The 12542-nt window shown below is 37.3% G+C and overlaps 1 protein-coding gene across 1 annotated transcript in view; it reads left to right on the top strand.

Annotated features, from left to right (window-relative positions):
* Positions 1 to 12542, top strand: part of LOC140170204 (uncharacterized) — a 66956-nt gene that overhangs the window by 45785 nt on the left and 8629 nt on the right. Inside the window, 7 exon segments of the mRNA XM_072193540.1 lie at positions 2666 to 2764; positions 5939 to 6029; positions 7123 to 7270; positions 8472 to 8568; positions 9406 to 9557; positions 11292 to 11417; positions 11949 to 12001. Coding sequence (XP_072049641.1) covers positions 2666 to 2764; positions 5939 to 6029; positions 7123 to 7270; positions 8472 to 8568; positions 9406 to 9557; positions 11292 to 11417; positions 11949 to 12001 — 766 coding nt within the window.

The following is a 12542-nucleotide window of genomic DNA, read 5'->3' as shown; positions in this document are numbered from 1 at the left end:
TATACATAACTTTTGTTACCAGTGTGTTATTATTTTTGAGAAAAATGCAAAAATAGTCACAAATTTACCACACAGTGTAGTACCCCTTAAACGATCAAATTTGCAAAAGAGTGGGAGATGAGGCTGTAGATCATGAAGTGAAACATTTAATGAACCCTATCTATGTTATCAAGTGTTTTATTTGTTTCATTCATAAGACCATTTTAGGATACGAAAGGAATTGTATACATATTGTCAACTCTAACTTTAATTAATTGTGTGTGTGCTTTTACAAAAGAAAATATCATTCCTGCCAAAGAAAATGTACATTTTATCTAAATATATGTCTTATTATTTTTGTATATTATATTTGCTGAATAAATTGAATTTAATTGAATTGAATTATAAATTCTGTACTCAAGTGTTTGTTATTTTTGTAAATTTTAGAAGTCATTGTCCATAATAAACAACTTTGACAACAATTTAAACATTTTGTTTTGCATTTATACAAGAAAAGGAGGGGAAGCAAGACTAACAAAATGTTATGTCTCAAAGCACATGTCGATTTCAAAATTGAATGCCGAATGCATTTTTTTTTCTTCAAAAAAAAAAACTTAAACCTATATGAGCCTGCTAGGAAAAACAAGAATGTGCAAAAAGCTCTGAGACATAACATTTCATTGTTTAGCCTTATGCTGGTTTCATTGAGTGTTTGCCGCTTGCAGTGCTGCTACGTGAACGATTTTACTTTTTCAAAGTTCTAACTACACTCCCAAGTTGAGTTCAATTTGTATTTGGGTAATTGGCTTGACGCAGTCAGATTTTTTTTTTTTTTTTTTGGCTTGCAGAGTTACTCAAAATCACCATCAAAGCGGCAGACAATCTGAGCCAGTATTTATGACTGCGACTACTACAAGCATTGACTTCAGCTTGAGCGAGAACACTCAGTTTCTGGTACATATTCTTGGATATGTCATGCGGCAAAAGGAAAGCATTACTTCCTTCTTATAAATTGCCAGTCCGATATTTGCCTCAATGCTTAGTAGTAGTGTCGGACCTGAAGTTAGTGTGTTAGGGGCAAGGTTTGTGTGGTCCAGTTTTGACTTCAAAATGTCAAAACTACTACAAGAGTTCTTCGGACAGTCGCACAAGACCATAATACGCCAACACTATCAGTAAACTCTGAACAAGCAAGTGCAAAATGCAAATTAAATGTGAAGGCAAAATTAATATAAACATAAAATAATGTTAGAAATTCAATTTCAAAAGGTGTAAAAAACAAACGAACAAGAAAATTGAAAAATTGAACTTGATTAATTTAAGACAAGTTTAAGGCAAGATTTCCCAAACATGTCCTCAATCACATTCAATTCATAAAATCGGCAATGCATTTTATCACAATCGGACATCAATCAATGGCAATACACATACTACGTACGATGCTTAAAACAAGTTGTAGTCGCACAATGAAATTATTGACATTTATATAGCGAATTCATAAATATTATTAAACATTGAGGGCAGAAGGGGTTTGATGCTCATTTTCCTACCACCCAGTCTCTTTTTTTTTTTAATTCGACCATGGTGTGTCCACACAAATTGTCAACAAACAAAGTTTTGGTGGTCACGCAACCTTTGACCTGTGTCTGAACTCCCGTGCCTGTTAGCCAATCAGAGCGCGATTTGCACGTGATCGAAATTGCTCCGTTTTCCCGATTGACCTTGTTTGGAACTAGCCGAAATATTGCTGGCTCCTGATCGTTTAAACATTTTATAGCTTTCTATTCGAATATGACAAAGCAGAATAGTTTATTGAAGCTGTGATAATCATCTCAGGTTTATTCTACAACTTTTACTTCAAGAAAATCCGTGTATCAGGCGCTGCTGTTTTGCTATTCACATTTTGTGCCCTTTTTGTGATTTTTTTTCGCTGAAATTAATTTCCAAAATCACATTTAAAAAAATCATTTTTCAATTCTAATAACTGTTCGACGAACAATAACTATCGTACATGCAATTTATTTGCATGGTTTCTAAAAATATTTTTCTAGGACTTTTGTGGGATTTCAACCGATATCCCATCTCATTAAATATTCATATAACGTGTGACACATAAATATACACAAAGCACACACAGAGCGTGTTGCGGGATGTTTGTCACATGCCGTTGACAACAAATACAGCTCGGAAACTCTTTTATCTAAAATGATGATGATGAGTCGCTATCTATACGGTACTGACTGACACGTCTGGCGGGGACTTCGTCGGGAGGTCGGCGGGACACGCACAATTTCCCGGGTATAGGGCCGAGACTTCGTCGGAAACTCGTCATCAAATATTGCCCCGCATTGCCGGGTATTCGGCGGAGTGCCGTCGGGAAGGCGTCAGTTACTCGATTTTTGAAAGCGAGTTGATGCCGACTTCCCGTAGTGCCCCGGTACCCAGGAGCAGGACTGCAATTGAATGTAATGCATTATCATGAAACCAGAGAATTGTTAAAGTGGAAGCCCCACTTTTGGTTCAAGTTCCTTAGGGAATTAGTCAGGGTTAAAATGTATCCATGTAAATTCTGTTCTGTCTGTTATCAAAGTAACAGGTGTAAGTCAGTTCTTCTGTGGGGAACTGGCCAAGCGGGGCTTCCTGTTTAAAGTTTAACAAATTTAGTTTGTATATTTGTTTATTTCAGCCAGTACTAGCAGACGTCATCTAATGATATGGAAGTATAATCCATCTGGGTGTATTACAGCTCTAAAATGCACACATGCTGTGGAATGTCTTACATATAGTAAGTAACACTAATTTTATCCTACATATGTTTGTTTTTTGTGGGTGTGTGGGGTGGGGTGAAGGGATAGCGGGAGCTGGGCCATTTTTTTTTTCTGGACCCTGCAAATCCAATTTTAAGGGATCCAATGAGAATTTTAAGGGGTCCGATGTTCTGAACTTTGAATGCATGCGCAACTAGGAGTAGATGGTAATTAACTTGTCAAGATTGATGTTATTTGCGTTGTTATTGTATTGACTGGTTATTTTCATGATTTTGAAATGCTCTATTCACATGATTTCTTGAGTTTTCAGTGTCATAATTGGTTCCTTAATAAATTTTTGTATTGACAATGACAAAATTTTATTATGACACGCCATAGGATTTATATATTATTTAAGCTTCCATGCATCGTAAATTTTACGGGGTCCATGCAGTTTTGATTGGACCCAGGACGCGCAGACGTGCAAGAATGCGACCCCTGGTGGGGTGGGGTGGGGGGTGTGTGTGAATTGGAAGTGACCAGGGAAAGCATTTTTTATACTTTGATAAGTATTTGCTTATCATTTGTATTTGATTTTAATCATAAGTTTATTCATTTGTTTGTTGATTGATTAATTGATTGATTGATTGTTGGTTGAGTTAGTCAGTCAGTCAGTATAGCAATTAGCATGCATTGCTTTTCATTTAGTCCCATTTTTAGGACTCTAAGCAAGTAAACAAGGCCCTCTTGGACAGATAGAAAAATTTTTTCTCTACCTTATCCGAGATATTATACAGCATATGCAGATAGGTCTCCCAGGATACACAGTGTACTATACATGGGACTAGTAATTTCGACCTACAGCCCCGGGGGTGCCACTGTAATGGTGAAGGGGGGGATCAGGCGCGTCCGTGGACTCACAAAAAGCACCCTAAACAAGTATTGCTGAGACTGAAATTTGCACCCCTAAACAAGTATAAGTAGCGTGATTTGCTACCCTAAACAAGTAGTTGTCTTTTCTCTAACCCTAAACAATTGATGCAATTATTACCCCTAAACAACACTAAGAAACAGGCGCTTTAACCATAAAATAAGTAAGAAGCTGTTGCCTTGGTCAATTTTGGAAATAACTTGGACCAAAAACGTGTTTTTGCTTCCTTTATTAAATAAATGCATGTTATGAAAAGCTTGAACATGTTGAATGTAAAAGTGTCAACTTCAAAGGTTCATAAATTGAAAACTGAGCCCCCTACGAGCCTACATGAACTGTATCAAGAGATAGAGCTCTTTAAAATAAAGCTTTTCTGACAAAATTGGACAGAGCTCCGCCGTCTGACAGAGAAATTTAAGGTTTCAAGAGCTTGCTTTTTAATCACAAGTCACTTATTCACAGAGCTTACCTATAGTACTAGTAGTAGCCTCTATTAAAACAATAGTTTAAGGATGCACAACTATGTTTTCTCAAAATTTGAGTTGGCAAAATCCCTAAAAAAGTAAGTCCTAAATTTATTAATTTATTCAATTTGGCAACTGGCTAAATTGCGAAAAAAACAAACAACCAGGTTTTGAATTTGGAGTTAATAGGACATCAGTAAAGTGGTCAAACATTGTTTTTTGGTATTTATTAATTATTCATTTAAATGAATAGGACTGGCAACCCACTAATTTCAGAAAATCATTGATCAATACATCATTAAAACAGTCAAGTGGCAATGTCAATTAGAATACTACCGTATGATAGCAGTTGTCTATGCATGGTTAAAGAAAATATATTAATGTGCCCGTGCTGCACCATGAGAAAGTCATGACAAAACAAAGTCGAAAACCATCTTGTAGGCTTATTCTTTTGCACAAATAGACCTAAATAGTTAACTAAATACCTTCAGAAGACCAAGCATGTGTAGCAGTTAGATCGTTAATAAAAAATATTAATGTGCATGAAAAATCGGCAAGTTGAAAGAAAATCAACCATCTTGTAGGCCTATTATAGTTTTTTTAATGTGCATGCATCATGCGAAAGTCGGGAGAAAAACAAAGTCCGAAACCATCTTGTAAGCTTATTTTTTTGCACCGAGGCGATAGCATTAGATTGGTTGAGTAAAATATTAATGTGCATGAAAAATCAGCAAGTCGGAAGAACATTATTTCGGAAACCATCTTGTAGTCCTAGCCATATAATTTTTTTAATGTGCATGCATCATGCGAAAGTCGGGAGAATAACGCATGATCGGAAACCATCTTGTAGGCTTATTCTTTTGCACCACTAGAGCCAAATAGTTAACTGAATACCTTCAGAAGACATAGTATTAGATGGTTATTAAAATATTAATGTGCAGGAGAAAATTATTTGAACTTGAACCATCTTGTTTAGGCTACAACAAGATGGTTTCCGTAGGCCTATTAAATAATTTTTTAATGTGCATGCATCAACGAAAGTCGGGAGAAAAATGATGTATTATCTTTGCCAGTTTGGTATGGGTTAAGTGTCTAGCGTCGAAAGAATTTAGTCCGTTGGCAAAACCCCGGGCAAAACTACCCTAAGTACGTAAGAGCTCCAAAAACATACCCTTTTACACCAATTTTACATGGATTTGATACCCTATTCGCGTTACGCACGTAACGCGCCCTAGTCTGAAAAAATACCCTTTTTACGTTAATTTACGGACGCGCCTGATACCCCCCTTCACCATTCGAGTGGCCCCCCCGGGCCTACAGCAGCTCTTCTCACCTGATGAAAAATAGTACATTCTCATGATTCATTTCCTCAATACAATATGTAATGGAGAGAGCTAAATTCAAATGAATCCATAGATGTTACTAAATCAATCCCTTTGTTTTCTAGTCCAGAGTCGAACTGGGGTCCTCATGTGTCACAGGTCAAACATTTTGTACATGTATGGTAGCCATGCTCTCATGCTGTTTTAGGAAATTCAATTTTCTGAATGCTCTCTTTCAAGTGCTTGGTGATATGCATCTGAAAGAAATGTGGAAGATATTTCTTCCACAGCAACCTTTAAGTGCTGGCTAGATATCTAGACATTCCAGGTTCAAATCCTGTTTTCTTCCTTGACCAAGAAAGGACAGATAAAGGGATCAAATTACACATTTAGTTCTCCCCATGGAGTTGAGGCAACTATCAAGAAAGAACTTGTGGGGCAGAATGTGATAAAATGAGTAACTCTTAATCAAATTTTGATGTTTGTTCTTTTCAGCTCGTAAGGTTCCAATTCTGATATTTGATGGTGGTAGTGATGGAGACGCACACAAGTGGGAACGACTTCAGTCTAATCACTTTATGTACAGGTGAGAAAAGATTTCCATCATCATCTCGTCTTTGTTTTTATACTGTATTTACAATTATGCATATCTGGAGTTAATCAAGGTCTGCAGAATGACTTGTGAAAACCTTTCATTTCAGATTAACTCCACAAGATTATCCCTACAAGAAGAAATCAAGTGGTGTTAGATCAGGAGATCTTGAGGGCCATCTCACTTGGTGATTCAAAGCAATCACACGATTGCCAAACAATTTTGCAAGCGGTTCCATGTCACAGTTCTCCTTTAACAATAGCCAGTACCATGAACTGAACCCTGCAAATGATTTGTACAACTGCATTTGTACTCGGTTCACAAAATAGCCTCTAAGTCTTTATTAATGGTGACATGCCAGTGATTTTACAGTTGTCGGAGGACAAGATATTGATTCAGACTAAAGCATTTTGAACAAATACCTCATATATTTTTAGTAGCCTTTTCCAAACTGTTTAGGTTATTTTGATACACCCTGTATACCATGTTGATGTGGGTGATTTGTCATCATCTTCCAATCTTTGTCATTGACAAAGTCATCTTTCAGCTGCTGTTCAATAATTTGTGCTGCATCCATAGCCAGGAATTTTTTTTTTTTTTTGGGGGGGCATTGAGATGAGGGGGCAAAGTTAATTTCAGGGGGGCAAAATCACTGAATTTTGCTCAAAATTGTAGCAAAATATGGAAATTTTTGCAATTTTGGGTTTTTACTGGGGGAAACAGGGGGGAGAGAGTTTTAACTGGGGGGCATTTACCCCCTCATGCCCCCCATGGCACCGCCACTGGCTGCGTGCTTTCTTTTCTTTGTCAAGATGCTTACATTTCATCATTGTCATTACATTGTCATCATTATTGTCATCATTTTCATTGTCATCTTTTTGTTGTCATTGTTGTCGCCATCATCATTGTAATCATTAATCATAAGTTCTTGAGGATGTTCAGTCTAAATATAGTGAATTCTGTGTCATCATTTTTTACAGTACCCCATTGGCTTCTCGCATTCGAGTTTTGCTTCAAAAAGTTTGCTGTAAATTTACATATTTAATTGTTTCCTATAAAACTTTATACTTTTTTCTTTGAACCACAGCAAGGAGACTTTCTTGTCAGCGGAAGCCAAGAATAAATTAGCACAGCTCAAGAACATCAAGAAGGAATTTGGTGTTGGATCATCTGGGCGATGTATGAGTGCCCCCATTAGTAGTCATTACTCATTCAGCAAGCCTCAACCTTTAAGGGTATGCATATTGGTATATATTTTCTAATTGCTCATTAGCAGGGAGTATTGAATATGGGGGTCAAGTGAGCAGTTGGTAAAGCCATGTATGCTGCCACCATGCTGCCATGATATAGTATGTTGTATGGGAATATGTGATGCTGATCGTGTGTTTGGGATGCTGACGATACCAATACCAGGCTCCCAATATAGTAACTCCCATGCATGTGTCAAGTGGGTGATCCACAACAATGGGCTATTCAGTCAGACGATGGTGGCCGACATTATTCATGTGGCAACAGCCAATAGCGTAAAAGCGAAACAGACAATATGGCGGCAACACTGCCTGGGCGTTTATGCGCCCGTGCGAGGTGCGGTTTTAGCTCTATTGGCCCGTTACAGAAAAAAATGCGCAAAATACATTTCTCAGTGCAATGTATACATTTTCACATGAAAATAAATATTTTTGGATTCAAAATGAATGTGAATAAAAAAAATTATTATAGGTGGGAGTGGGAATCGACCAAGCAAGCATTGATACACGATGGGAGAATTTTTTAGTATATATCATAAACATATCGTGCGTTATTCGTACAAAACATTCAAAAAACAGTACTTACAATGGGGTTCACTATCGAACCTCAACGGATTTAGACTGATAAAATAGTGCTTAATAACATGCATACACTTTTGGAATTATTTGAGACATTTTCGTGTTTACGTGTAAAACCAATGACGACGTCAAAATTCAGTCAATCTTGGCCGCCCCCCCCCCCCTGTATTTAGTTAAAATCCATTCACCCCTATGGAAGACTTGATCTTAATCTTCCACATAGGAAGTGTGAATTTCAAATGGGGTTACCTTAAAATTGATGATGTCATTTAAAATTCACACTCCCTGTGTGGGAGATTTAAGGCCATTTCTTCCATAGAATGTATGGAAAGGTATAGCTTTCAACTGGAATAGCCCAATGTAAGTCAGTGTTGCCAGTCTTAAGGAATTTCCTGATTTCAGGGAATTTTACTTGGATGATCCTGTACAAATGTATAGGCAAAGAACATTTTTCAGGATTTTTTAACAACACTGACTGGCATCTCTGAAGTATCCACAGTAACAACATCATAGTATTAAAGCAAAGCAACATTTTTATTGCATTTTTACCCAGTATTTCTGCATTCTACTTTTCAAGTTGAACCCATCGTTAAACCTATTTTAATTTCAGCCTACAACTCAAAGACATACCAAAGCAGCTTTACTCAAAGCCCAGTTTGTTGAATACCTAGATATGCTGCTACTAGGATCAGAAGATGGAAATATATGTAAGTGAGAAAGCAAATTATATTTCACTACACAGTGTTCCATGCATTGGCGATCTTAAATGAAAACAATTTTAGGAATATTTTTGCTCTAAATTAAAAACTTGACTAATAACACTTGTTAAAAAAACATTTTTGGTAATATCCTATTTTAAGTGATCATGAACTTTAAGGGTCTATGAAATAATCATTTGCATGGAAATTAATGATGCTTTCAAATGACCTGTATTTATAAGGACCATAATAATCCCTGTGCTTGTGGAGCATTCATGCGCTTGCACCCAATTTTAGCTGCATCCCCAAATGATGCTAATTATACATGGCATGGTGTACATGTTTTGTGCCACAGCAGTCGGTGAATTCATATAAAGTGTGATAAGGCTTGTGGGTTTATGCCTGCAGTGCATAGAAAATTATAAATCAGCACACTTGCTTTTTTTGTTCACTAAGCCTAATGCTCCAAGGGCTTTTTTTTTTTTTTAGGGAAAGAAGGAAGGAATGAGAGAAAACAAAGAAATAAGTTGTTTGCTTGGGTCAGGGTTCGTACCCAACACCCCGCGTGTGCCAAGCATATTTAGGTCGGCGACGGCGAACTACAAGTGTTATGGCCAGGCCAATGAAAGCATGCATATATATCACTTATAGGGTAATTGTGTCTATCACATCACGTGCATATATCTTGTAGTGTTTTGTAGTACCTGGGAGTGTATAGGGTTAAAGGGACTAAAGTAGAGCTATGCATAGTGAACTTCAACAAACAAACAGAGACAATTTTTGTGATACATTAGAAATTGAATGTGTATTAACCATGTCAAATATATTCTTTCCATTTTTTCTTAGTTGTATGGGGGTTTGACGATGCCGCCGTGAATGCATTACGTAACATGAAGCCTGTAGGTCTACCCGACTTAGTCAAGAAATATGCTGTGTTACTTAGCACTGATTCTGAACTGCTGCCTGATAAGTCTTATGATGGTCACTCAGATGTTGTGGTGAGTAGACAATATAATGCCATGTATGCATGTGCACATGACATTGAAGTATGTGGTGCACATGGCATATCTTGTCACAGTGATTCTGAACTGTTGCCTAATAAATCTTATGCTGGTCACTCAGATGATGTGGCGAGTAAAGAACACATTATTGTAACAGCTTGACTCAAAACTAGGCATGTGTCACACATGACATACCCTCATATAATGATGATGCAATGAATGGGAAAAACCTCCTACAATTTGACTCAACTATTAGGCATATGTGGCTCAAAAATGTATTGCACATGACATAGTCTTGCCACAATGATTTTTAGCTGGAGGGAGAGCGTGGCGCAGTGGTTAGGGTACTTGCCTTTAGTGTATGAGGTCCCGGGTTCAATTCCCGGCGGTGGTGATTTGCTGGGATATTGACTTGGAAAAAATAAGTCAGAAATTAATTGGCAACTTCTGTAGATTAAAATCAGACTTCCGCTCTCCCCATGGTTCATTTAGAATTGGGTAAATGAATCGTGAAAGTACTCCGTCCTTCAGAGGGGACGTAAAGCCGTCAGTCCCGTGTGCAGAGAGCCATACCTGTACATGTATTTCGCAGCCAGTTTCGAAAAGAGTAGGGTGTTAACCCCTGACTGTTCCCAATCCATCCCGGTGTTCAAAATGGACCCCAATGGAAATAAGCTTCAATAGAGGCTTTCTTGGGTTATCCAGGGTTGTCAAAACCCGAACAAAATCAAATCAAATCTAGCTGTTGCCTGATAAGTTTTATAATGTGTCACTGATGTGGTGAGTAGAAAACATAGTATCACAGGTGTGTGCATGTGATATTTAAATATGTGTCACATATAATGTGTCACAATGATTTTAAGCTGCTGCCTGCTAATTAAGCAGCCTTGTGATGGTCACATAGATAATAATTATGGTGAGTATAATTAGAAAACATAATCATACAATTATAACCATATGTTTGTATACAATGATTGTTAGCTGTATACAAATCATATGCATCTATTGACAGATATGTTGGCCTTAATTTACCATTAATGTTTCTTAATTTCTTACATTCTTAACCATGCAATGCACACATTAAGTAATTTGGTGAGTTAAAACATTGATTTCCACCTTATGAAATAATATGCAGTACCCTAATATACTTTGTTTGGCTTATAATTGGTAAAAAGTTATTAGGTTTCTGTTACCTTACGCAATACGCAGCTAGCGTAGGTGCTACTCCAACTGAGTGCACACCATTCTATATCAATACACAATGTTTTTAGTCTCATTTTTTGCCATTTATATAAGCCGAACAAAGTATAATTTAATTATGTTATAATGAAGTTCCCCATCACTAGTTGCCCTCTTCCCTCCCTCCCCCTCCCTCCCTCCTCCCTCCCCATATCTCCCTTCTCTCCCTCCCCCCTGTGTGAGAGTAGCTATAGTTTTTTTTCTTTCCTTTTTTCAAGGAACAATTTTAAATGATCCCCCTGGGTGCATGGGTCTTGATGGAACCAGGCTCAAACAAAAGGCTCAAGCCAGGCTAAATTGCATATTATTGTTGCTGCTGCTGCTGATGTTGTTGTTGCCTTCATAGTTTTGCTAACGCCTCGATGTAGTCATTGCTGATATTAGGCTATTTGGAACAGATTATGTCACATTGTCACACAAATACAATAATTGTCAAACTGAAGTTTAAGGGTATAATAATACCTAATGAATGTATTTTTATTCTTATTACAGAATCATGACTCGGTAACAAATCGTGTGGCTGGGTTTGTGTGTAAGAATGTATTGATGGGTCATACAAGTTGTGTGACATGTCTAACCTTAGTAGGAAGAGAAAGTGGATATCCAACTACATACTTGGTAAGTTCTCCTCTGTAACACTAACCTTGCTGGGGTGGTTGTGGCAGGAATCTTGTGAGGGTGTATTACATTTTACCTTTTTCATGCTGAAAGGACCATGAAAGGGTAGCTTAAAAATATGTAACAGGGAGCAGTAATTAAGTTGAATATGGTACACATGTTTACTTTAGATTATTACACTCCAGATAGGAAAGTCCTAGCCATCTGCTCAAATTCAGATGGAGTCGGTAAAATGTTCTAACCTGGTGACATCACTCATATGAGCATACACAGATATTCCTCAAGTTGTCAGTGTCTATGCGTTAACTTACTTTCCTGCACGCTTGCGCTATTTATGCTACTTCTCAGTTTGCTAATGCACCCACACTTGTCATCAACTCCCATGGGTTAAGGTTGTATTTTTCACAAAAAGATATTAATATTTATTAAATACTATTAAAGGAGGACTGTTATCATAATGTTATGTTTTCATAATATTAATTTGTAAACATTTCTTCTAATCTGGACTACTTGTCTCATTTGTTTTTACAGCTTAGCTCTGGCTGGGATAGAAGAATATGCATCTGGGACCTTGAAAAGGGAGTGTAAGTCACATCTAAATTCCCTACATTTATTTGATACTTATTTTAAGAATGTTACCTAAATGAGAAAAAGTGATTTATAAGACTTAGTTATAATGCGCTGGCATTTGAAATTTGACAAATATGTGAGGTGAATTGCACAAAATATGCTGATTTTGCATGGATGTGCCCCTGAAACATGAGCATCAGTCCCAGGGGATGTGTCCCCCCTACCTGTCAGCCACTTTTTGACAATTTAAGCCAATTGTCCCCTCCACCACATTTCAAGCCGGATTGGCACTTATGCCCTGAAATACACGTACATGGAAGTACCAATATTCAACTCCTTAATTACCACTTGAGCTTGTCACCAGAGAATTAAGGAGGTAGAAAACAAACTTTTTGAAGATACAGGTCTACAAAATTATGTTCCCACCAGTATTGTAGAATGTAAAAACACCCAGATGTCTCCATCTCTGAGGAAAGATGTGTGATGATATAGAAATGACAGTCCCAGCAGCAGAGGAGTTCGCATTGGAGAAAATTTGGTTCTGATGATCCTGTA

The sequence above is a fragment of the Amphiura filiformis genome, chromosome 14 (genome assembly GCF_039555335.1).
Source record: "Amphiura filiformis chromosome 14, Afil_fr2py, whole genome shotgun sequence".
In the NCBI taxonomy this organism is placed as follows: Eukaryota; Metazoa; Echinodermata; class Ophiuroidea; order Amphilepidida; family Amphiuridae; genus Amphiura; species Amphiura filiformis.
The sequence above is the reverse complement of the archived record's forward strand: the minus strand, read 5'-3'. Positions and strand labels throughout refer to the sequence as shown.